A 27,066-nucleotide genomic window follows, 5' to 3' on the forward strand; every position below is an offset into this window, starting at 1 on the left:
GAAGATTGCCTGTCTGAAGATATCTGAAATTGGAACAGTAAATGTAAAAACATGTACGAGTTTTTGCAGCAAAAGTGAAGATATGCCAATGATCTCCTCTGGTTATGCTGGATAACATTATATATTGCAATTTCACATGTTGTTTTCGCCATGTTCTTTTCACCAAAAGTCAATCATGTCAATCTCCTATCGATCATGTGAAAACAACATGGAAAAAAACCGTAATGGCAAAAATGACGAAGACGCAAATCTCAAAAAGATCGGATGCTTTCTGATCAATGTTTCTGATCCACCACTTACAACTGCTTGCAGTGCTTGGGTTTGCTGTGGCATACGCCCCGCCCATGTTGTTAGAGGCCATCTTTGTTTTTAAAAGTAAAATTTTGAAAGATGACTTGATTTTGCTGTTGAACAATACGCAACCATGTAATGTACAGTAATAAAATTTTATATTTTCAACGATGTCAACGCAAATAGCCAAGGTGGGAGATCGTGTAGAGGTGACTGGTAAGAACCTGACTGGAACAGTCAAATATGTTGGCTCGACCATGTTTGCATCTGGGAAATGGATTGGAGTAGAATTAGACGAAGGCAAGGGAAAGAATGATGGTTCAGGTATGGCTCACATATTGTTTTCACAATTGTCGAATAATGCAGTTTGAAATTAGACTGTTGACATGTGTTCATATATGTTTACCATATATTTGCCAGAGCCTTTTTTAATTTTTAAAATTGCTATTTCATAATATTTTTTAGTTCAAGGAAAACAATATTTTACATGTCCAGACAACTATGGTATATTTGTACGACAGTCTCAACTTACTGTCCTCACAGACATGGATGTTTCTCCTCCTCAAAAACCATCAGTGAGTAAACTCCCCTCTCTCGGAATACCAAAACCTAGTAGCAGTCGGATACCTGGATCCTCAACCCCCAGTAAAGAAAAAGTGAAAGAAGAAAAGGATGAGGTAAATATACAGTATTAGACCTTAGAACACATTAATTTGTAAAGGTATGAAAACAAATTATGGGCTTAATTGTTGCAAAAAATGGTATGATATTTTATTTACAATGTCATCTAGTGTTTTTCATCATAAAAATTAACTGCCCAATATAGAATAGTATGTATTTTTTATTTTAGTCTGAGAAAACAATGCCAAGTTCAAGTTTATCCAAGATTGGTCGTCCTTCAAATGTTCCAAGTACCGGTACTTCCATTCCTGAACAGAAATCAAAGCAACCTAGTGGTCTTCAACGACCAACATCAGTTCGACCATCGTCTGGCTCAAAGCTCACTCCTCCTCAATCAAGTGGACTTCAAACACCATCAAAATCTTCTGCTAGCACTAAGTCAACTCTTCAAACCCCCGGGCAGACACCAACATCGTCCCGATTACAATTTCCACACAAACAAGTGCAACAACAAACAACAACTGTGAAACAGGAATCACCACCGGAACAACAGGCTAAGAGGGTACCAAAGCAACAACAACAGAAACAACCACAACAGCAACAACAACAACAACAACAGCAACAACCATCACCACCACAACAACAACAACAACAACCAGAGAAGCCAAGCAGTACCTTGTCCATGAGAGATATAGTTGAGTTACAACATCAATGTTCAGAAAAAGATCGTCAAATTCAGGATCTTGAAGAAAAACTGGCAACAGTCAAACAAAAGCGCCTGGAAGATAAAGTTAAATTGAAGGAACTAGAAAAGACAAAACTACAACTTGGTCAGGTAATGTATTATAATTGTATTAGGCTGTATTTATTTCTTTATATAGTAATTCCTCACTAATTACCACATACTGTAAAGAATAAAGAAAGATGTTTGTGAACTTTGTTGACTTGCATTTTTAGTTAGTAACTTACAAGACAAAATGGCAAGAATCTCAAAAGGACCTTCAAGCTCAATTAAAAGCAGCTAAGAAGGTAACTATTTTCACTTTCATATTTTTTGTATTGCCTGAAGATATTTGAGTTATTATGTACATTCATTCAGGAAGTTCAAGAACTGAAAGAGGCCCATGATGAAGAACCTGATGATTTAGCTTCACTTCAAGAAGCTGTTGAAATGGCCACATTGGATAAAGAAATGGCAGAAGAGAAGGTAGCAACACTGTTACAGTATCACTACAACAGTCAACAGTGACACCCTCAGTATTTTATCTTTGATTGTTTTTACTACACTCAATCTACCTACAATTTAATACTATATACTACTACTGTATATATTTTCCCACTCATCTTTCTGCAGTTTGTCTACAAAGAGCAGGCACGTTTTTTGCATCTGTTCTATATGTTTCTCACAGCTTGAATCTATGATGCAAGAAAATGAAAGTCTGAAGGAAAAGATGGAAGAACTTTCACTGGAGTTAGAAATATTGAGAAGTGAAGTTTCAGATGGGGGTATGGAAGCATTGTTTCTTAGATGTAGACTTACAGAGATCCATGTTATCCATATATATATATATGTACATCTGTTTTTGATATAATATTCATTGTTACAGGAATAGAAGGAGCAGCAACTAATGCAGAGATTAAAACATTAACAGAACAAAACACTAAGTTGAAGGAAGCCATTATTAGGTACTGAACACAAGCAGAACAAATTTGACGATATTTTTGACGTATTTGCGAGCACTACAAATAAAAATATTCATATATCAAAGAATACCTGCAATAATATCCCTTCCTTCCATCCATGCTTACTGCTATTGCTGTCGAAAGTATGAAGCCATGGAACAATGCTATTTTCTATTATATTTACATTGAGCAAAATATTGTAAATGTCCACAATATGGTATAACCACTGCATTTCTAAAATACGCAAAAACACTTAGTTTCGTCAGTTTCAGCGCGAATTAAATGCCCTTCACGAAAGGTCGGTAGGTCCAAAAGTGTTTTGCAACATAGTAAGTGTTGCACATATAATGGCAAGATGCTGCTAAGCTGCGCCTTGGTTATTTTAAAACACATCGCAGAATTGTAACAAGAAGAAATTACTCTGGCAGATAACATGCAGGAATGCTTCCCGCCTAAACCAGGCAATGAGGAAACAATCATTTCAATAATTCCGTCTTTTGTTGTTTTATTAGCTTCAGAGAGTTGATTCAGTCGGAAAAGTATGAACAACAAAGATTGAAAAAACAGTTCAATGACATAAGTAATAATATGACGACACTGCAAACTGAAAGAGATAAATTAAAAGAAGAATTAATGGCAAGTACATCTTATGATTGTACATACTACGTCGTCCAACCAAATCGTTGGCTTTAGTTTGCGCATGAAAAACATCGCTTTTATTGCCTTTGTCCTAAAGTCTAAACAACGGTAAAGGGCATCAATATACGTATACTATATGCCTTGTTGTATTCTAGAAACACACGAGATCAACCAGTGTATCATCTTTTTTTACAGGCCTCTGAAGCAACAGTGGATGAACTTAAGGAACAGGTAATAATGGTATTGCACTGTAGGCCGTAGGATGAGCATCCAAAAGATGCTTAGAAAACGGATTCCGTTGCACCCCTCGTGGAACTACATAATTTTCACATGAATCAATAGATAAAAATTTACTTTATCAGAATCCGTTGTTCCCCAAGCGAAACAGGTGCACAATTGGGAGAACAATCCCTCCAAAGTTTTATATATTCGCGCTTCGAAATATTCGAACCGCCATTGTTTTAGTAGCAAATACGCATGCGCTTGTCAGCCAAACTCGCACTGCGCACGCGCATAAGCACACACATGCTTCAAAGTGGAAACACGCTTAGTTATGCAAAACAATCATGGCTGAAAATATTTATAAAACTCGAATATCCTCATGTTTTATTCATTTTGTTGGCGTTACGGAGCAACTTTGCAAAGTTACACGCCAAGGGCTTAAGAAATGTCTTGAGTGTAGGTCTAAATGGGCCAAACTTAAATGTCAACAAGCTGAAATAGCTAAGAAATCGTACGAGAACATCGATGACGGATCTGTCAATTCATACATGGAGAACAGGAGAAGAACCCTGACAGCATTAACTTAGAATGGTACCATCGTATGAAATGCTGGAAGAGATTTTCTGATGAAGAGAATATCCGTAGACAACAGCGAAAAGAAGAAAAAGGAGAAGGAACTAGCTCTAAAACTGTAACTTCTACCGAAGAACTACATGTGGAAGTGGAACCAATAGAACCAAGACGAAAAATTACACGCCAATCAGTCGCAGGCGTTAATAAGACCTTGCCTAAAAGAAACGAGTCCAGAGATATGTATTGTTTGTGGAAGAGACGCCTCTTGGTCCTCACTAGACAAGGTATGGTCATTTTGATAGATATAATTATACTAGTGCAATAGTGCAATGTGTACTAGTAGCACAGCATTCTCGAGTTTGGTTTTAAAATATCTTGAATTGTGGTCAATTAAGTTTATTTAGGGTAAAATAGTTTTTAATGCTACAAACATCCAACTGTGTTATTAGCAGATATTTAGTTTAATAGTTTTGTTCGCACCAGGTAACTAAGAAGAGAAAAAGAACCCCACTCATGTTGGCAGAAATAATTGATGCTGGTCTTCTACGTACAGCTGCCGAGAGAAAGAATGATGAACGGATACTTGTGCAAATCCGGGGGAAAGACTGTGTAGCACTGGAAGTCCCCTATCACAAAGTTTGCTACTGCAATTATACAAAATTTCTCACCAGAGAGACAAAGAAGCAATTGGAGATTGAAAGATCTACATAAGTGTACGAGAAGTCTTATGATGTCTTCTGTAAGAAAGTAATCGAGACTGAGGTCATTGCAAATAAGCAAATAAGGTATATGAAAGATTTGCTGGAGAAATTTGTTGTCATTGCTAAGGACACCGAGAATGTGGATGCATCTAAATATAGAGCTTTTAAACTCAAGCAACAACTGATGAAAAGTTATCCCCAACTTGTGTTCTAAGTACCGAAAATGAGAAATGTTAGTGAGATTGTATATGTGGAAAATTTGGATTCTTCCGAATTGGTTGAGGAACATATGTCAAACAAGTCAGAAAACAACGATGAAGACTTTGATGAAGAGAGCTACACCGGTACCATTGATGATGATGATCTGAATTCCAACACAGAAACTGAGGAAAATTCGAGAGTCAATGAGTTACAAATTCTATACAATGCTGCATTGATTCTTCGCCAAAAGGTCCAAGATATACCAAAACTGAATCTTCGTTGGCCACCATTGGCATCTGATTTGACAATGGATAATGTGCAAAAAGTGGTTCCATGTGAACTTTTTAATGTCTCGGCTTGGACTTGTGGATTCTCTTCAGAGCCAACTTTAAGTGAGTACGTGCCAATTGAGGGCAAGAACAATGCCAAACTAACATTAATTGTACAAGACCTTCTGAATTTAGCATCTGGGGGAAGGAATCCTACACCCAAGAGCATAGCACTTGCCATGGCACTTAGACAACTGACAGGTTCAGCCTCAGTGATTTTTCTATTGAGTGGCTTTGGACATTGCATGTCACACTCATTTGTATTGTGCCATGAAACTGCCCTTGCACAGATGAATATATCCAATGATTCTGCTATTCCTCCAGGCTTTGTTAGTGATGTTCCAACTACTCTTGCATGGGATAATGATGATTTCTCAGAAGAAACTAGATCTGGCAAAGGGACAACTCACATCACTGGGGGCATTATCATTCAAAGGGAACAAAGTGCAAGTACTGAGTTACAGAAACGGGATAGCATTCCAAGGCTATATTTAAGCGAAATATTTAACTTGTTTCTTGATTGTGTGAGTTGTATGTATATTATATATTCTCCATCCTGTTTGATACAGGTGGGTTTTTTACCTCACAATTTTTTATTGAATTAAGTTGTTAATAAGTAGAATTATACGTTAAAACGGTATTTTGAAACAATAGCCAATGAATTGAAGTGATTTAGCATATGAGCAAGCAAAATGTACAATGTGTTTTAACAATATTTAATGTGTGTGTATTTATTCGTTAATATTACAAGGTTTGATCTTTATTCCGTGATTTTATTTTGTTATTTTTACACGGGAAATCGGGGAAAACCCACAGGGAAAATCCATTTTTCCTGTCTGCGCGTGCGCAGTGCGAGTTTGGCTGACATGCGCATGCGTATTTGCTACTAAAACAATGGCGGTTCGAATATTTCGAAGCGCGAATATAGCAAACTTTGGAGGGATTTTTTTCCCAATTGTGCACCTGTTTCACTTGGGGAGCGACGGATTCTGATAAAGTAAGTTTTTATCTATTGATTCATGTGAAAATTATGTAGTTCCACGAGGGGTGCAACGGAATTGCATCTTTTGGATGCTCATCCTACGGCCTACTGTGGAAAAGATCAGAACTGCATTTTTACAATTTTGATTGCAAAATTAAAAAGAATGGTTGGAAAAAACTCTTAGGTTGATTTTGCTATCGGGGCTGAGGAAATGGTCGAAACTTTGACTGACAAGAACTTGGAGCTTGGTGAAGAAATTGAATCTTTGAAAGAAACTGTTCAGGAATTGGTAAAATATATTCCACTTTAATAATATCCTCTACCACATGTGTTTTAAATTGCAAAGTGGTTTCTAACAAGAGAGTTGTTTTATGCAAGAATTTATACCTTGTAGCTAGTTTAGCTGTTTAGGTAGTGAAGACGCTTTTCTGTGCAACGAGTTCCGATTACCTACTCCATAATGATGTTGTTACCTTTATTATTCAAACTCTTTTATATATTTCCCAACCTAAAAACTGTTCATGTCATGTTTTCAGGAAGCGTTGCAAGACTTAAATGAACAACTGGAAGAAACACACAATCAAACAGAAAATGAAATGCGGGAGGAAATTGATATGAAAGAGAATTCTATACGCGAGGTATAAAATAATAAACACTTTGTTTCTTTTAAATACTTTCAAACACAACGCATCACTTTCAAACACAACGCATCAATTTCAAACACAACGCATTACTTTCAAACACAACGCATTACTTTCAAACACAACGCATCACTTTCAAACACAACGCATAACTTTCAAACACAACGCATCACTTTCGAACACAACGCATCACTTTCAAACACAACGCATCACTTTCAAACACAACGCATCAATTTCAAACACAACGCATCAATTTCAAACACAACGCATCAATTTCAAACACAACGCATCAATTTCAAACACAACGCATCAATTTCAAACACAACGCTTCAATTTCAAACACAACGCATCAATTTCAAACACAACGCATCACTTTCAAACACAACGCATTAATTTCAAACACAACGCATCAATTTCAAACACAACGCATCAATTTCAAACACAACGCATCAATTTCAAACACAACGCATCAATTTCAAACACAACGCTTCAATTTCAAACACAACGCATCAATTTCAAACACAACGCATCAATTTCAAACACAACGCATCAATTTCAAACACAACGCATCAATTTCAAACACAACGCTTCAATTTCAAACACAACGCTTCAATTTCAAACACAACGCATCAATTTCAAACACAACGCTTCAATTTCAAACACAACGCATCAATTTCAAACACGACGCATCAATTTCAAACACAACGCATCAATTTCAAACACAAGGCTTCAATTTCAAACACAACGCATCAATTTCAAACACAACGCATCAATTTCAAACACACAACAACGCATCAATTTCAAACACAACGCATCAATTTCAAACACAACGCATCAATTTCAAACACAACGCATCAATTTCAAACACAACGCATCAATTTCAAACACAACGCATCAATTTCAAACACAACGCATCAATTTCAAACACAACGCATCAATTTCAAACACAACGCATCAATTTCAAACACAACGCATCAATTTCAAACACAACGCATTACTTTCAAACACAACGCATAACTTTCAAACACAACGCATCACTTTCAAACACAACGAATCACTTTCAAACACAACGCATCAATTTCAAACACAACGCATCAATTTCAAACACAACGCATCAATTTCAAACACAACGCATCAATTTCAAACACAACGCATCAATTTCAAACACAACGCATCAATTTCAAACACAACGCATCAATTTCAAACACAACGCATCAATTTCAAACACAACGCATCAATTTCAAACACAACGCATCAATTTCAAACACAACGCATCAATTTCAAACACAACGCATCAATTTCAAACACAACGCATCAATTTCAAACACAACGCATTACTTTCAAACACAACGCATCAGCAGAAACTCTGGTTGTTGCTAGACGATGCAGGCCTGCAGGATCGTTTAACGTTGTTATATTTCCCTGTCACTAACACCACTATTAGTCTAGGACGCTCTACTCTACCGTATTTTATTTTGCTGCGATACTTTGAGCGAGTCCTAATCCGTATTCAGTGAATTAATGATTTATAATTTAATACTTTATTTTCACCGTTAGTTTGAGAGGAAATTGGAAGCTGCCCACAAAAGTATTCTTGACCATCAACAAACTATCGAAAAATTCCGAGAGCTCGTAACTGAACTACAAGTGAGTTTTGTTTGTTCTTATGTTCATGACTTCGAGAAAAACTGTTGCAAGTAAATGAACAATAAATATAAATATTTTTATATTGACGTTATATAGGACAGGATTAGAGACTTACAAGAAGCAGGTGAAGATGGAGATAAAGTTGCTGTTGAAACACCATCAATTCCTGAAATTATCAATTTCAAAATCCAAGCCGAAGAAACTAAATCACACGCAAAGGTTGACTTTCATTTTATACCCTCTCAATTCTGTTACGTTCGATACCAATTTTCATCGTCTTTTTCATTTTTTTTGTATATAGGTGATGGACAGTGAATTACAACAGTTTGAACTACAACAATGTAGGGAAAGACTAAACATGATTGAATCATTTCTTCCTGAATCTTTTACAAGACGAGGAGGTTTGTCCTTTGAATTTTGATCAGCGCTTTATTGCCTGGCAAGGCGTGTGCAAAATATTTTGGTAATCTTATGATTATAAAATGAGCCTGAAAGCGAAGAATAGAGCTTGCACACGAAAGTGTCTTATCGAACGTAAAACTATGCTACAGAAGGCAATCAAACTACAGCCCACATAATAAGAAGAGATTCTTCGTAGAAACTACCAAATTACAGACAATTTTAAATCAATTATAATAACTTGTAGGTACACCACGTAAGTATTAAATACTGCAGTATTTAATACTTACGTGGTGTACCTACAAGTTATTATAATTACTAAAGTCGCCATGCAATCATACAAGAAAATTATTAATTTTAAATCAGTTTAAAAAACAACCCATCTTTTAGCCTTTGTACAACTGATGCCTGGAATTAGTAAAAGTCTGGGAAGCAGGATCTGCATTAGTCTCCCCTATCAACTGTAGTTTAATTTGAATACATGTTGTTAATTTTCAGGAGATTCAGATGGAATATTGCTGCTGTTATTAATGCCAAGGCTCGCTTTCAAAACCAATTTTCTTCAAAAAGAATTGAGAGAAAAGGTATTTTTTATATTCAATGTTAATATGAAGTAACTAAGTTAAACATGCAATGCGACATAATAGTTATCCAGTAACTTATTATTTTAGTATATCATACAGTGGGTGGCCTTAGTTAACTATGTTATCATTGTTGATCTTTATTTTAGTTTGACATCTCAGCGCAAATTGAAGACCCTGAGTTACTAAAAGGAAGCAATGGAGAACAGACAAATTTTGCTGCAAATTTCGTTTTTACTTTATGTACATTTCAATCTGTAGTTAAACAGTTTGAAAGGTAAACAAATGAATTTTTGTTATTTGTTGTTGTAGTCCTGGAATTAGACGACCATTCTTGTCATTTTTGTCTTCCAGAGGTCTGTCAGAATGCAACAGCGGAGCCTTTGATCGAATTGTTAGTACTTACACTGAACTCGCGTCACACGAGAGAGTTCTGGATGACTTCATCAATCTCCTTCGGAAAGGTCAGGTATGGATAAAGATAGATGAAGTATTGTTTGCGTTCTGCGATGTAGTTGCGCCTCCATTGTCCCTTAACTAGGAACGTAACAACCATCTTAAAACTACTGAGAATACAAATTATATATAATTATAAATTTCCATATTGCGTTGAAGAACAGTAAGATTGTATCTTTTATCTTTCAGCTTGATGATAATGTTCCAATGGAACCCCTGAAAAAAGCGATTGCAAATTATACTGTAAGATGAAGTTTTAGAATAACAATTCAAATCTATGATATCTAATTAATACTGTAAATGAAAAATACGAGTTTTTATGTTTTTTAATCATTCAATCAACGAAGGCACAAGAGTTTATTCATCTCAAAATGTGTTGTTGTTTTTTCTTGTTGTAGATGATGGCGAGTTTTCATTTCAGTCATGAGATTGCGTCATGCTCTGACTTCTTGCAAGATCATCTTGAAATACTTAACTCGGGTTCTGATGGAATCTCAATTGGATTGGCAAAGTTCAAAGAAGTTTGTGGAAAGGTAGCGTAAAAATATTTTATTTTGACATTCTCGTCCTACAACAGTACATGTCCTGCGCGCGTAGTTGTCCCTTGAAATACTGCATGGGAATCCTACGATTCTCACCCGTGGAAATGGCGTCATCATTTTGATACATCGTATTGTTACATTATTTGGATGCTACGAATGAATGTTGCTCAACAAACTGGTCGACCTTGAGAGCATAACTTGCACAAATCTTAATCTTGTATATTTTTCTTAATATAGAATTGCGATGAGGGAAGCGAATTGGGGACATTATTTTCTGATATTGAATTACGCAATATGGAAGTTAGACAGTTATCTCGAAAAGTATGGATGTTATGATAATGATCATGTTTGCACATGTTTGGAGGATAATCATATTTTCTAAGCCAGAATAGTCCGCAGTGTATAGCTGCTGCCTTGCCGCGACTTCGACCATAAAAAATGGCACCTTTGAAATACGAGATGAAATTTCCTGATCACTCTATTGATCGTATTTTTTCCCTCAGATAAAACGTAGAGGTATTCCCCAAGAAAACTCGAGTCAACTCGCGCTTTCAAAAGAGGTACTGTATTCGATCGTTTTACATTTTTCTTCAGGTGTTTTTTGCAGAATTCCGTTTCTGTTATCTGTATTTCTGATTACAGTATGATGTCCATGATTTTTCTTCTTAAGAGATTCAGTCGTTGAAAATGATGACATATTTATCTATTAAAGGTCCAAGATTCTTTGCGTAATTGTCTAAAGACGTATGAGAAGACGGTCCAGTTTATTTATGAGTACATGTGTATTGTACATGAGAAGTCGTCAGCTCTTGCAGGTATTAATCCTCCACAATCTTCTTTTTCATCCGGGAGACCTCGTTATTCTAAGTTTTAACTGGCCAAAAACGGCCGGATCAGTAAAAGCCGCCTGGACGAATGCCTGTATTCAAAAACCTCTCTGACACTTCTCACACTCATCGAGTGCAACATAAAGATTTTGTTATTACTTAACAATGAGAATGTTCATTCTTAATCAATGGAAAGATTTAGGGTAAAACACCGAAATTCAAGCTCTTATTCGAATAGAAATACCGCTATGGAGAAGTTATGAAAAGATTGAGATCTCCCACTTCATGGGTTTGAGTATGAGTGAGCTTTTGAAATACAGGTGTAAGAGAGATGCAATATTTCACCAAATATATCCGACATGTGAAATTTATTATTAGAATTACATTTTTCAGTTTTAATTTTTGGCAGATGATGAATGTCTGTTGAGTGGTCAACTTGAAGAAATGTCGCAAGATATTGCTACTCTTGTCTTTGAAAACGAGACTGATGCTCCCAAGGAGTGCCTTAGGTAGATTATACCAGTCATCTACTGTAGTTCTTTTTCGTTATCAGTTAACGGATAAAACACTTCATATACTGATTATATGATTTCAACAGTAATCTCTTTTTGCTAAAATTTTTGCTAATCATGATAATATATGCTTGTCTTAGTTCTGCATTCAATGACGTCATCGGATATCTTTCAAGCTTCTTGATCAAAATGCAAGAAGGAGAATATGATTGTAAACCAACAGGAAAGACCAAGGTACTGCTTGGGAGAGCCAAAATATCTGCTACACGACATGCCTCGTGCCTGTGGTAAACGTTTAAAAAGAAAAATTTGTTTAATGTTTACTGTACAGGCGGAGTTACCATATGTCGCACGTGCAAAGGCATTACGTCACGAGTTAGCTGAATCAGGAAGTTCTGAAGAAAAGCTTGTTGCGAAGGATAAAGAATTGCATGATTCAAGAATAGCGTTAAAATTAAAGGTTTGTGCAAGTTTTATTATAAGTATGAGGTGAATTCGATTTGACCTGTGGCGTTGTTTGCAAATGAAAGGGTTGAAACAGTTTAGTATATTGATGCATGATGATTGATCAAAGATGACTCGCGCTGGAATGGGCGTGATGTTGTTAACTGCATTCTATTCTCTGCTTCATCACCTGTTCGATGAGGTTCCTTAATTCATTTTACAGCACAAACTTATTCCCCTAAATCGTTGGGATGTTATATAATATGTAATATGCACTTGCTGATCGATGTTCTGGTAAATGTCTGATTTTCAATTATTTACAGTCGGAAGAAGTTTCTCAGGCAAATATTCGTGTTGGTCTACTGGAGAAGAGGCTTGATAATGCATCGAAAGAGGTAATTTAGAGGTTGTGTTTTATTTAACAAGGTGACTGCGTAGGTGACTGCGTCTGCATAGCGTTATTCCATGGTTGGAGTTTTAGTAGAACAAAATATGTTGAGTCTGAAGACAAAAATAATTGCTTCAACTAATTCACAGGCTGATTCTCGCGTGGAACAAGTCAATAAGAAACTGGAACAAACAAACGCTGAACTGGAGAAAAAATCTCGGTTTGTTAAAATATAAGGCAGATACAGTAGTTTATTATACAAAACACACTTCTCTGTTCTGGTTAAATCTTGAAGACTCTCTCATTTCATGAGCTCTCTGATCTTTAACAATGTTAACCACATTAAATATTTCTTCTCTTGTATTAAAGCGTTTATGAAGAAACAATGGATGCACTTCAAGCCGACATTGATAATCTTGAGAAAGAAAAGGTAGACCTAAAGAAGAGATTAGATACTTTATCTAAGAAATCTCTACTACAAGATTTAGCTCGACAGACTTCGGGTATCGGAGCTTTAGTGGCTGGTGAGTTTTGATTTGATTTTCTTCTTTAGTTTTGTTGGATATGGTCGGTGTGAATAAGTTACTGTCGTTCATTTTTTTATCATACATCATAGCACTTATAACTATTCGTTTGTTTCCATCTGTCAAACGATGAAAATCGCACTGAAAGTCGCATCAAGTGTAAACAGGTATTAAAGGTCGGTGAGTTACGTCGTCTGTTTTGCAGGTACTGCAGGCAAGAGTGGTAGTGGTGCCTTCAGAGGTGCTCCAGGATCGTCTGGTGAACCAGTTCAAGTTGTCATAAAAGATTCACCAGTTGTTTTGCGACAGGTAGCTATGTTTTGAGATTAAGAATCCAATACAATTACTTTTGGAAAGTCTGAATTATATTCCCCAATCTTTTCACATTTATTGATTTTTGTCGTGAATTGGTTCAGTAATGATTATACATGCAGCCTTTATGTTAGTTGATGTTATAAACACCAGTATTTTTACTTTTACAAGGTGGACTCGCTAAAAGCTGCATTGAATTATGTCAAAAATGAAAACACAAGAATTAAGGGAGAAAAACTGAAGGTATGAGGAATATACCTGACCAAGATAAAACACATCCTACAACATCTTGCCATATCTTGATATACATATATAGAAATCGTTGCTAAACCAGGATGAACTATTACAAGCTTGCTGTTATACTGCATGTATTCAAATAGGAGAAAATGAACTAATGGAATTACAACACTGTTCAAAGCACAAACAGCGGAGGCCAACCATAATGAAAAATTTCTTATGATGTTGCAGGCCAGACTACAGGCACTTCCTCCCATATTTGTTCCACCAAAACTTGGTTCTGCCCCATCGACGCTCAACGCGAGTGAAAAACGTCTTGAAACACTGGCCAAGATTACTGAGTATTCCAATGATGTTCAATCATTACTCGAGGTAAGTTCTCAATCAATCATTTTCCGCTCTGAAAAAGCTTCCATAGCCGTCCTTGCTGGTGAATTTCTCAATGCCGCGAGTTTCATTCTGCATATTCCTGTTTCTTTTTAGAGCATAAACATACTAAATGCGTCTCCTCAAATTGTTGATTTGACGAAGACTAAAGCAGGTGGGAGCAGGGATTGATTATGTATTATATCATTGATTATATTATTGATTATTTCATTGATTATATCATTGATTATATCATTGAATATATCATTGATTATATCATTGAATATATCATTGAATATATCATTGATTATATCATTGATTATATCATGAAATATCTTTTTATAATACTATTTTCTGTACAGTAAATATAATTGTAACTGATCAAGGATTTTATCTGCATGCTTTGTATTCAGCGAGAAACTCGTTTAAAGAGATAGACCGGAGAGCTAGATTGAAAGAACTTTTAATGAAAAAAGATGAAGTAAGATCTTTGTCATTAATTTCAGAAGTAATTTTATTTATATGTTCATTTGTTTTTGTTAACTTTTCTCACGCAACTTAAGATGTTTGAAGGTTGGATATTTGTATTTTACTGGTACATACATCATCAAATTAATTCCTGTGTATCGTATATTAGTTACAGCAGAAAATTTATCAATTGATGGCATCCGTTAAACCAGGAGCAAATGTAAAGACATCATTCTCATCATTTATATCTCCAACATTTTCCAAGGTATTGCCAACTCATTTTCTAAGATCATCAGGTAGTTTGCAAAGAGCGTAAGAAAGAGCGTGGTTGAATGCAACCTCGTGCCCAGGCTTATTCAGTGAGCCATGTTTAGGTGGGGTATATTGTAGTGATGAATAATTGACTTACAGCTAGTGTTACCCTAATACAGACTATACAGCTATAATTATTTGCAATGCGTGGTATTAGCTTTGTTTCGACAATTTTAATGTTTTTATATATTTAAAGGCTTTGCAAGAGAAGATCACTCCTGCAGTTCTTGGTAAGATAACTATTCCAAACGTATCAGACGACAAAGGAAAGGTCTTTCCGGTAACTCTTCGATCGAATGAATTTAGAAGAATTCATGAAACATTTTTGAACTAATTATATATTTTGAAAGCCAACATATTTACCCGATGTGTGAGGGTGTATGCAATTAATATATTATGGTAGAACTGTGTTTACGAAATATCAATTTTTGTTTTGATTTTTGATGTCCATTAACACCATAATCCATATATCATAAATATTCTCTTCAGTCGGGTATAATTGTCAATTTGTCAGATCTGTTTTTTCCCTTTGACTAGACACAGTGTTTTTTAGGGATTTGTTCATTATTACATACATATGTACAATTTTTACATCCATGTTACTCTAACGTAATTTCTCCTTTTCCACGCTCAACGATAAAATGTTTTTCTCTCACATGTAACAGCCTCACAGTATCTTCTGTCTACCAAGCATGCATCATGCATGCTTGTTAAATAAATTATTGCTTCCTTTACCCCAGAATTTTGACTAAGATTGAGCGTCCATGGTTCTGTAGGACTAACTATAATGTTTTAAAACTACATAGAGCTAACAATATTTATTCTGTTTTTCGACTTGGTAATTCTTTTCTTCCATTTTCTGAAAATTGCCAAAAAATTGTTACAGTAAAGCCCCGCATAAAAGAACCAGTGAATTTTGACTTCAGGCTGAAGTGGTTCTTTTATAACAGGTACTTAGAAAGAAATCAGGCTGAAGTGGTTCTTAACTGGTTCTTATTTCCAGTCAAAAACAATTGTTCCTGGTTTAGAGTTTTAAACCTCTTATTGTATACAATGAGACTAGTAAATGAACTGTAATTTAACTGTTAATTATATAAACTATAAATGTAACTTGTCTTTAACTAGAATTGGTAATTGTCTAGCCCTTGGGGGCAGATCTTATCATCATTTGAACCATCAGCTGTTAACAAACAGCCAGTTTTTTCAAACAATCTTCTAAAAAATTCTTTATTTTTACTTAGCTCCCTCCATGCCTCTGCTGTCCACTTTGTCATAAGGATCCTTCTTTCTCTGGCTGAGAGTTTGTCATGCCATTTTTCTAGATTTTGTTCCTCCTCCAACCACCTTTCCATTTCTGCGGCTATTTTTACTTTCATCATTTTTCCACATCCTGCATCAACTGGCTGGATCTTATCCGTGTGATTTTCAGGAAGCATGTACACTGATGCATTGATTTCATTAGTACCTGCTTACTAATTCAGCTAAAAGTTTAATAAGGTTTCTTAAGAACCAGTTTCATTTGTCAGCCTGAAGTGGTTCTTGTATTTTGGGTGCTTAATTGCCCAAATTTCAGGCTGGTGGTTCTTAACCCACTGGTTCTTTTATGCGGGGCTTTACTGTATCAATCATTCCATAAATCACCGGATTTAGAGCTGACGTTCCGATGATATAAAAGAAAAACATCCACTTCCAATTATTTTCAAATGGAGTTCCACTGATTTTCCCAAGCATGATTAGAATCCACCACAGTTGAACTGGTAAAGCACTGACCGCATAGCAGACTACCACAGTGACACTGACAATAAATGTCTTCACGTTTCGTCTGTGTTTAGAGATTGTGTTATGTTCATTATCTTCTTGAAAACTTTCCTCACTCAATGATAAAACCGTGTTATTATGCTTCGCAAGGGTGACACAGATTTTCGAGTAAAGTATTGTAAGAAATATGATGGGAATAAAATAATTGACAATGAACACAAACAAAACAGAAGCGTTAAACATGTATCTTGGCCAATCCCCAAAACAACCTAAAATAGGGTCGTATTTTAAAGCCCAGATATATGGTGTTACGCAGATAAATGCAGCCAAATACACAATTAGAATAATGATATTTAGTTTCCAGCGCTCTGTAGCTGGCTGAAACGGGTACACTACAATGCGAAATCGAAAAATTCCGATTATAACCATAAGATAAGGTGACGCAGTGAAAAATAGAAGTTGAAACGGAATAAAAAACTTGCAAATAATCGTTGAGCGAAGCATAGTAAATGTTGGTTCCCATAATTGACCAGCCTCGTCGAAATAACTTAACAAGACCATGATATCACAAATTGCAAGGTGGAAAACTTGATAATAATAGTTCATATTCAATAGGCGTCTTTGTCGACAAATCGTCGCAGCGACAAAAGTGTTGCCAAGCACACCAAAAAGAATGACAAGAAATAGTACTGCAGCTGAAAAACGATGAGATGTTGGTAAATCAGCAAAAGTTGAATTTTCAGTCGAAGCCATGCTAACTGTTCCGATTATGATGTATATAGAAACCTTCAATTGAAACTAATCTAAAAAATCACCTGTTTTTTTAAATTGAGTTTAATTGATGAAATTAAAAAAGGAGCATACAAATGCCGCCAATAAGCCTCAGCATTATTATATTTACAAATAATTTAATTAGAAAAATTATGAAAAGTATATTGAACAAAATTTTGAACTGTTATAAACAGTTTTCGCTTTTTGAAAGACCTCACTTTTCGTGTTCGCTATGTTTAAAAAAATCGGTCAAGCGTCCATATTTAATGGCGAGGAGTGAGGAATGATGATACGCCACTAAACCCGATTTAAATTTACGTATTTGCCATTTCCTATTCTCCCGAAATTGATTTCGATCAAAGTAGTTGCTGCCACAATGATAAATAAATACTCATCAAATGCGGTATAGTACAGTCACAACTGTCCTAAAATTTTATGGCAGTCAACAATTGCAGCTGAAAATATTAGCCTTGTACGCAACAAGCGCTATAGGTTTTCGTTACGATTTCGCAAACTTTCTTGCGCAATTCGGTGTATTTGACTCCCATGCTCAAATATAACAATATTCTTCACCAATTTCATTTACTTTACGGTTTCAATTTCTTCTACGTTTCAAATCAGAGGCTAATCTGGATGCATCTGGCCTAGGAATTGGACAATTGATGTCTGCGAATACACCGCTGAATATGAATCAGTGATATGAATGCAGAATGCGCAGGATTATCTATAAATGTGTCGTCAAAAATAATCAGCATAATATGCATTCATCATGTGTGCAAGAATTTTATTGGTTAATTATGAATATGACGCGCTGTGGTCACACCCAAGCGCATGTCCATCATAAGATATGCAAAGTTCACTGGTCAATAGTCACAACTCGCAACACCAGTATTTGTTTGGTATTAAATAATACCTCAGCAAAGGGATTATGGTTAATTTGGAACATCATTGCTGTTCTGATAGGAATATCCACATAAACTTAATACGTGTGTATCTCTACGGCAGGATAAAAGATAAATAATTGGAAACTTAAACCGTGAGTACTAATCGCATTTGTTTATTATATACAGTACATTATATGGTTCCAGGAGCGTTTTAGAAAACTACAAGATATGGTTTTAGATGATTGTGCTTTGCCTTTTGCTTTGGCCTACTTTTTCAATCATTAATAATAGTCACAATAGTTTAATATCTCAATATTTTTCCCTCTTGAAGGCGTTTCGATCGGGAAAACCAAAGGCACTATGCCAAGGGGAACCCCCATATTCTCCTATGGGTAAAAAATGTGCTGAGTAAGCTTATTATTGAAGGAAAAATGCTTTTTATCATCTTATTTCAGTTATTTTTACTAAAAAGATGTATTTTACTTCATTATGAAGTGGAACATCTATCATCTTGCGATTTTTGTCTATTGAACAACACTGTATAAATTTGTGCACTGATTTTAAATAAAGGTTAATATTTTATTAGCATAACTGGCTTAATGGCTTGATAATTGGAATCTGTTATTGATGACTCTATCATAGAAAATTGTGTAATCTCTATCTTATTGCTGACCAGACAAGCTGAAAATGCATGAACATGGTCGGAATTAATCTAACAATCAACCTTTGTGTAACCTTTCAAATCTCCAATAAAACTAGCTGCCAATTCAGCTTGCATGGTTTCAAAAATATATAGTAAAAGTAGTGCTACAGCACAATGGGGTTATGCTAGCCTAAAATAATTTCCTTCTAAGAAGGTTTTTTGGTTCAAATGCCTATACTAAACCAATACTTTAGCGCTAGGTTTGTGGCTTTAAATTTACACAGAATTATTTATTGCTTGTAAGCACACCCCCATCCCTCCCCCACAGGCCTCCAATCCCAGTCAATGTATATATGTACATGTAGTGCATGTCAGTTTAATTATTTCAAAAAAATAAACACTTTACAACCATTTTCTTTTTAATATCTAATATCTATACAAGTTTATTTGTTAAAATATAATTAATAGTTACATTTATCTACAATCTCAAGTGTTTGCATGTTAGTATAATATTGTATGTTGTATACTGCAAGAATAAAAGAACCCATATTGATATACATGTTAAAAGTAATCTGTGATATTTAAACATTAAAAATTATAACAAGCAATAAATCATATTTTACAGTAAAATGGATGAATGTACATTAAATGTATTTACAAACTAAAAGTATTGTATCTAAAACACACAGCCCATTGGATTATAAAGCAATCGTTATTGGAACATTTTATGAAGTGCACTTAATTATTAACAGTTGTTTTGGGGTAACTGTAGCTTCGTATATTCTATGCATGAAGTAAAAATGCACCGAAATACGACTCATGGCTATTAAAGTAGTACAATTTGGTGAATGGTGCTGATACAGAGATACGTTGCCCCTTTGTAAGACGGAAAACGCCTCCAACATAGTTTGTGTTGAATTTATTATGTGAACTTGCACTGCTGTGTCCAGTTAATTTTACTACATCATCAATTTTCACTCTGTGAGCCATCACTGAAGTATCGCCAGCATAATAATACATCTGTGAGTAAATGTAGTAATATCCATCATGGGCTACGTAAAGATAACCATTACTGTATAGCATTCCTCCTGATGTGTGACCAACAAGCCACTTGGTGATCCTGTTGTATGCTAAAAAATGTAAAAATGCATCAAAAACTCATTTATATAAACGTTGTATTAGGGTGGTCCATTTTCACAGCATCATCTGTATGCAATGATAAACCATTCATTGCACCACCATAGTTCACCCTTTCGTGTTTTAAATTATATTTGAAAAACGTAACCTTCAGAAGATATTGTCTTGGATAGTTAATTTAAAATTGTAGTACATACATAAGTCAGGTCTACGTGCGCGACCATATCCAAGGAGATGAGCAGATTCAGCATACTGTAACAAAGAATAACATCACGAAATGGCTTCCTCGTTTATGAAATTTAATCATAAAAAAACCCTGTCACGTGGGTTTTACTTTGCTGGTTAAAAAGACGAATCTAAACTTCCGAGAAACATGGTTAGTCATGGTTAGACACACGCAGAAATATTCTTCATGTTATGGACATCAACAAGAGGCTTGAATGTGAACATTCAAAACAAATCAAAATGTACCCATTAGTTTAGATTAGTTGTACCCACACACAATTGTACGCAATTTTTCAGGACCTCGGACCAAACTCCTTAATTATAACCTCTCAATACTTACTGTTGCTGTAGGTTTAACAGTGGGTGATATTCCAGGGGGTCCCCGTGCACCTGGTGATCCAGCGTCACCTAGAAATAGAAGTATTTATTGTAAACATAGACTTATGTCCCAAGTCTAACTCGATCTTTACAATAAGTGACGCAGCAAGTTAAACACGGGCGATAAGGGGATCAGAGAGGTGAAGAGCGAAAACTGCTGGGAAGACTAGACAAGATCCTGTCTTGTGACGTCATGAAAACGGAACTTTGGGGATAGATATATCGTGTAATCAATAAAATATTGCATTGAAATTTATATTTCGGATTCTTAAAGATGGAAATATTGTTACTGCTGAGACTAGGAGAATAGTAAAATTACCTTTCTCACCACGATCACCTTTTTCTCCAGTTTGTCCTAAATGATAATTTAATGGTGTAGTTAAATCAAATTCATTGGGGACATTGATTTTCGCAAGGTTTCTGGCCTGTTTCTAAATAATGTAATATTTTGTTCGAGGGTTGGTAGCTAAATAATAAAGCCAAACTCCGTTACACTAGTTCTTTGATATTAATGGCGATTTGGTCCAAAAGCTAAACTACCATTCCTGCTTTGATAATTCGATCTGTCCTAACAAACCTTTAATACGTAATGCATTATTATGATGCAATATTTGTCAAATTTGTTCCTGGCTTTCATGCTTTTGACATTGTTTTAAACCGTTCGTAAAATATCTTTATTTTTCAGTTTCAAAATGTGTGGAAAAGATATATATATGGTGGTTAACTTGGGATAAACATGTATTGAATGAGGTAAGAATTACCTTTTGGTCCTCTTGGCCCTTTGGGACCTTTAGGTCCTCGAGGTCCTAGAGTGAAATAGAGTTATAAAGTTAGTTATAAAGTTAAGTCATTGATTTCTTTATAGTCCTAAAGTTATATAATATAAAACGTTTGTTGCTGAATATCCCCCTGAGATATATATAATACACATATAGCAGTAAAAAATAAACATTCCAAGAGATTTTAATATTCTGGTCTTGGCAGATACATATTTGTGCAGACATGTACCTCAGAGTGTATAGGGTATGAATCGACGGAAAGTACTCGGTTTTGTTTCTTAAATGTTCGCATTCTTCCGGTTTCACTGTTTTGTTGCCATGCAAAGAGCGCGAAAGCAAATATTTAGACATCTTGATAAGTGCATATTATTTTTGGACTCAAATCAACGACATCCGAATCTAATTTCAACCAAGTAGAATAGTTTTATTGTTCAGCGCTTAAGCGTGTACTTAAAATAGCGCAACCATCCCAGTTGGTAAACAGATTAAAACAATGACGGAATGTAAGCATTCCATGTTATTTTGACAACTGAGTGCGCCGGTGTACCTAACACGTGTGAGTTGTACCATAGTACCGAGGTACATCTTCTCCACTCAGCTAAAACTTATGACATTCCTAGTCTAAAATTTCAAAGCAATTGTCGAATGATAGTTGATCGTTGTTACAGTTATAAATACACGAAATGGTCTAAAATCATCAGTTTTTCAAGTTTTTCAAGGAAAAGGCTAAATATTGCAGCGTACACAATTCTCACGTTTTTCGTCGATTGTACTAATTGATGATTGAAAATAAAATGATGATGAAAAATCCAAAATAGCAATCCAAAGGCCGAGTTACCAACCATGTTTTCCCAAGGCACGTTAATTAATACTTGTTTTTCTTACGCAATTTTAATTCACATTTCTTGGCAAAACAAAGAAAATCATCATTCTAGGGTAAGGTTTTTCTAAACAATAATTTACTTCGTTCCAGATTTATAGTTTCTGGTAACAAAATACAAATTTGTAAGAACACTGTTTTGTGGAGAAAAAAATAATTATTGATCTTGATCGAATCCCTATAAACTTTATATTTCTGAGTTGCACCATTTTCACACGCTTATTTCTTCCGTTGCTATGACAAGCGTATGTTGTTTGATATGACGATTGATATTCAACGTGTTTGTTGATTTTACTAAAACCATTCCATTGTTTCAGCGCATTCTATTGTTTTCTTCTTGCATATTTTGTTACATTTTTTACAAGTCGCAATTCACCGGCAGTTAATGCACCTCAGGTGTGCACAAATAAGACATAGTGGAGGCCTGGGATCAAGTTTTTAAATGAAAACGAGAAATGATTTTCTTTCTCAAGCATTTATCATTGCTGTTTGACACAACCAAACCTACTTGATTTTGGGTAAAGATTCTAAAAGTATAGTTTAATGTCTGTTTGTCATGAACTAATGTGTTTGAGTGTCTCACAAATCTAAATTTTTATGACAGTCGATCTGTCTCAATGTTGTATTGTAGCACTTCCTGTTGCGACTTTCAAATATCCGGAAGTTGACTTCAAGGATTGCAAGAAACCGTAGCTTTGTTACAGTACACCGAATTTCAATTTGGTAGCAGTCTATATAAGGATATTGTATGCATGATGAGATGGTATAAAAATTAAATGGTGTTGGAGAGTCGTGGAATGGAATAATCGTGTGGTATTTTCGACTAATCCATTCTTTGTTAATTTAATTGTATGATATTTCATTCCGTTTCCTTCCGTTCTTCATTCTCAAGCGTGTATTTACATTCAGTCCAAAGTTCGCATTCTTTTATAGTGACGTGTCGTACAATCAACCATTTTAAGCGCTGTTGCATTCACTCAAAATAATTTGAAAGTTTAAACGTCTCTCCATTTTCTGAAGTCATTTTTTTTTTCCAGTCCGGAACAGAAAGCTTTTTATATTGCTGTAAAACGTAAAGCTTAAAAAATGCATGTATAGGTTGCTCTGAGATGAACATAAGTATAATATATATTGTAATGGTTTGTTTTTCCAAGAGCAAGCTGAGCAAGTTGGCAGAATTGCTTTAGGCTTGAAAGATATGAGCTGTATTGACTTACACGAACATTTTTAGATATCTGTGTTGAATATTCTTGAGAACATAACATGTGTGATGTATCAACTGTCAATTACAAAAAACTAGCGATACTATGGCATGCAGAAGTATATTTTCGGACAGTTGTAGTTTGTATATAAAATACCACTGACGAGGGTCTGTTTTTCACAGCTAGGTCAGTTGAAACTTAATAGTTTTTTTATTAAACATATTCGCATTAGATCCCCCGGCCCACTCCAAGTCTGAGTGGTGTGGTGCAATACTAATCACGATTCACGACAAACAACCCTCAACAATGGTAAAAGATAAATGGGTTTTAAATAGCATCCGGAGGAAACTAATGTTATTTAATACAAAGGAAATTGCATTTCATACACAAAGAAAGCCTGTCTTTATACTTTTCTATATATTTATTTCTACAAACTCACAGATTGTGTGCTAAATTTTGGCAACGCCTCAATATATGCTGGTCAAATAATGTCAAATACCAACCGTTGCTCGTGCCTTTGAGCAATATGTATGTCTGTATAGTTGAAGAATAAACACAAACCAGGAGAAGATTGTTTTTAACTCAGAGAAAGGAAAAAAGAAATTCAGGAAAGTGAAAATTCATCTCGTCTTCAATTTTTGCCATTGTACGCAACAAATTAAGAAGTTAGACCAATAAGAAGACAGCTTTATGATTACACGTGTGTTGACATTGTCAGAACATAGTCAACATACTGTTTCCTAATGTTTATATATCGAACTTAAGTACGTAAGATAAAAAACCCGTACGCGCACGTATTGTAAAGAAAAACTAATTGTATCATATTCTATTTTTCGATTTAATCTTGATGTAGACTGTGACTTGTGACCCCAGCTGTTTCTGAGCATTTTATATAGCGCGGCTGATATCATTTACAAGATTATCAATTATTAGAAGGAACCTTGGATTTATCAATCTTCTGTATTATGTTGTGGTTATCGCAACGAAAGGCAATTTCTGAGCGTGAAATTACTGCATGTCTGTATTAAATAATTCTAATATGCGTGCAGCATGTGTTTTAAATTAATCGACGTTGCATTTCGTTCTTCACCTTGACATATTATGCATGGCGACTGATGAGCATATCGTGAAGAACAATTTTAGGTGATTTTATTCAAGTACTAATGCGAAGGATAAATACCTGTCTCTCCTTTCTTCCCTCGTCGTTTTTTACCTGAAGTAAATCATACAGTGTTAACCACAAAGTCACGATAGCAAGCTCAGATTTTAGCTCAAATATCACAACACCTCATCCATCTTATGTATAAAAGAAGTTAAGACAGGCAGGAAATAGGTTATACAAGACTTCAGTGCGCAAAACAATATCTTTCTTAAAAACATTAAGATCTTTATGTTAGGATAGTTCTTCGTAGGTATTTATTCTGGATAAATTAGCTAAAGGCATAAATCTAAGAAATATGGAGTACAATAAAACTCTTATATATAGCTATTATCATTATTGTAGGTCATGCATATTAATATTATTATGCTGTATATATCAATCTTACCGCAGCATCTTGAATTTGCATTTCTTGTTATTCTGGAAGTTCCCTGTGCCTTCTCTAGAACATCATTTTGAAAACTAGCTGTATCCATAATTTCTTCCTAGTAATAAAATCGTTTTCTCTTCAAATGCCGGCTGAATATCAAACCATGAATAAATAAAACAAAATAGACCGTGTTTGCCATTCAACTTGACTTAGCTATAAGAATTTTGTCATAAGATAATGTCAAGCTAGGATTACGTTCATGTCTTAATTCTATTCCTAATTTGCATACAATACAAAAAGGCAAATTTCATTATTAAATAAGACAATTTTACATCGATGACACATGATCACAAAAAGCAAGATCTAGACTACACATGCCGAAATGAAATCATCCTGAAATAATACCTGTATCACCTGCAAAGTAGGAAATTCATCTTTAGGTTTGAGTTGCGCTTTGTTAGTGGTACTTGGATATGACTCTCTTTTATCATCATTGTTCTGAATATTCGCCTTAACTATTTGCTTCAGATTTGCAATCTGAATTTGCTGATGTGCAGCGATTATTATTAATAATAACGTAAGAGCTGAATTTAGTACGACAGCCACCATCAGCGATTTATTGCTCTTTTCAGACATAATTTCAGGTTAAATTCATTCAACAGTTTTGTTATATGAGAGTGTGATATCTGCTGTAGCGAAATAAAACACGACCATGTACTGTTGAGATGAACTGATTCTCTCAAAAGGTCACCATGGTGTTTTGTACCTTCGCCACAGGATATCCTACATTCTTAGAAGAAAAATATTAATTCCGGTTTCCGTTCATATTAATTGCCAGGAAAACATTGCATGTACAACAGACAATGGGACAAAAACTGGGCGCAGTAAATTTGGAAATTAGTCAACTTAACACCCTTTGATTTACGTGAGAAACGTTTCAACAATTCATGTTTTATTGCCATCTTTGAAAGATGATTAGTTTTCAAGCTTAATTCTGATTAGCTGCTGGATCATATTGTCATTAGACACTTCTTTCAAGTTCATAAATAAGTAGTTTAAATCTCATCAACACTGATCTGTATATCTGCAAGGCGAAATATCAATGAAATAAAAGCTTCTATATCTTTAGACTTGTGTTACTAGTTAAGACCATATTAATAAAAACTAATTTAAAGACAGGCAATCTATGCCCTATATAAGTACACTATGATTAAAGATTTCTCTTTTAAGCCCAATAATTTTTGATATGGTACGGGAAAACTGTCCAGTAACCCAGTAACAAATTTCATCCGTAGCAATTCTATCCGTTTTCACCAATTTCAATTTAAGGTTTGGCACGCGGATGAACTTGTGATTGATATAAAGACTATACCTGAATAGATTGATCAAAATTTCAGCCGTAGCAAACCCAAAATCTTCCATCGTGTAAGTAAGGCTTTAGTCAGTTGTTATTTAGTTGATGTGAAGTTTTTGAAAGACTCTACGAGGCTGCTTCTGACATTATGTTGGCACGTTTATACATAATAAGCGTTGTAAAATCGCGACCATGCATGCAGAGATTGAGGGCCGGTGCGATCATTTGGGTATCTTGACTATGATAGGATGACCAAGTCACCAAGACAATTGCTTAATTAGGAAAACTAATTTTGGTATCACTAAGCTGTCGTTTTTTACTTTTCCTGCTCCAATCGCCCACTCCTTGGCCTTTGCTTACGGGCGGCTTCTTAGCAGAAAAATTACGGGATATTCATGCATAAGAAATAAATAACTCTTTCCTTCCCTGGGCAGACCCATGTGATAATAATTCATCTAATCTGATTGCATATGAAACTATCTCTTTCATGAAACAGTTTGTAATCAGCTAGATGTAGGAGAGCAATTAAGCAAATCGGTGAAAGTAGATCAATTGATTTCAATTGATTTCAATAATGATATACAACATAAACGTTTCCTCTGTCTTTATTTTTAAAATGTTGAAAGGC

At 35.1% G+C, this 27,066-nt stretch overlaps 3 protein-coding genes and 1 long non-coding RNA gene across 4 annotated transcripts; 3 read left to right on the plus strand and 1 right to left on the minus strand.

The window, feature by feature from the left end:
• Window positions 1–343: 343 nt before the first annotated feature.
• LOC114535650 (dynactin subunit 1-like) lies at window positions 344–15,553 on the plus strand. The gene is made up of 35 exons (XM_028556937.1): window positions 344–615; window positions 757–968; window positions 1,142–1,747; window positions 1,870–1,941; window positions 2,012–2,119; window positions 2,322–2,418; window positions 2,520–2,598; window positions 3,108–3,231; window positions 3,430–3,465; window positions 6,427–6,531; window positions 6,779–6,880; window positions 8,441–8,530; window positions 8,627–8,749; window positions 8,832–8,931; window positions 9,428–9,513; window positions 9,660–9,787; window positions 9,865–9,979; window positions 10,156–10,209; window positions 10,365–10,499; window positions 10,746–10,829; window positions 11,012–11,068; window positions 11,221–11,323; window positions 11,745–11,844; window positions 11,988–12,081; window positions 12,179–12,307; window positions 12,615–12,686; window positions 12,829–12,899; window positions 13,049–13,203; window positions 13,409–13,512; window positions 13,687–13,758; window positions 13,984–14,124; window positions 14,236–14,293; window positions 14,532–14,599; window positions 14,756–14,851; window positions 15,095–15,553. Exons 1-35 carry the CDS (start codon window positions 462–464, stop codon window positions 15,230–15,232), a joined length of 4,068 nt encoding a protein of 1,355 aa, XP_028412738.1. The 5' UTR covers window positions 344–461; the 3' UTR covers window positions 15,233–15,553.
• On the plus strand, window positions 3,531–6,258 carry LOC114535652. The gene is made up of 3 exons (XM_028556938.1): window positions 3,531–4,313; window positions 4,513–5,323; window positions 5,585–6,258. Exons 2-3 carry the CDS (start codon window positions 4,954–4,956, stop codon window positions 5,863–5,865), a joined length of 651 nt encoding a protein of 216 aa, XP_028412739.1. The 5' UTR covers window positions 3,531–4,313; window positions 4,513–4,953; the 3' UTR covers window positions 5,866–6,258.
• Window positions 15,554–18,282: 2,729 nt separating the features above from the next.
• On the plus strand, window positions 18,283–26,488 carry LOC114535710. Its single transcript, XR_003688353.1, has 3 exons — window positions 18,283–18,463; window positions 21,380–21,444; window positions 26,414–26,488. It is a non-coding gene; the product is annotated as an uncharacterized LOC114535710 (long non-coding RNA).
• Window positions 19,439–25,940, minus strand: LOC114535705 (ectodysplasin-A-like). The gene is made up of 8 exons (XM_028557012.1): window positions 25,490–25,940; window positions 25,103–25,199; window positions 24,736–24,768; window positions 21,456–21,500; window positions 21,014–21,049; window positions 20,657–20,724; window positions 20,289–20,343; window positions 19,439–20,084 (listed from the first exon to the last, which is right to left on the minus strand). The coding sequence occupies exons 1-8, from the start codon at window positions 25,718–25,720 to the stop codon at window positions 19,738–19,740; spliced, it is 912 nt and encodes a 303-aa protein (XP_028412813.1). The 5' UTR covers window positions 25,721–25,940; the 3' UTR covers window positions 19,439–19,737.
• Window positions 26,489–27,066: the final 578 nt, after the last annotated feature.

This window comes from Dendronephthya gigantea, unplaced genomic scaffold (genome assembly GCF_004324835.1).
Source record: "Dendronephthya gigantea isolate DGI-Jeju-01 unplaced genomic scaffold, DenGig_1.0 000122F, whole genome shotgun sequence".
Taxonomy (NCBI): domain Eukaryota; kingdom Metazoa; phylum Cnidaria; class Anthozoa; order Malacalcyonacea; family Nephtheidae; genus Dendronephthya; species Dendronephthya gigantea.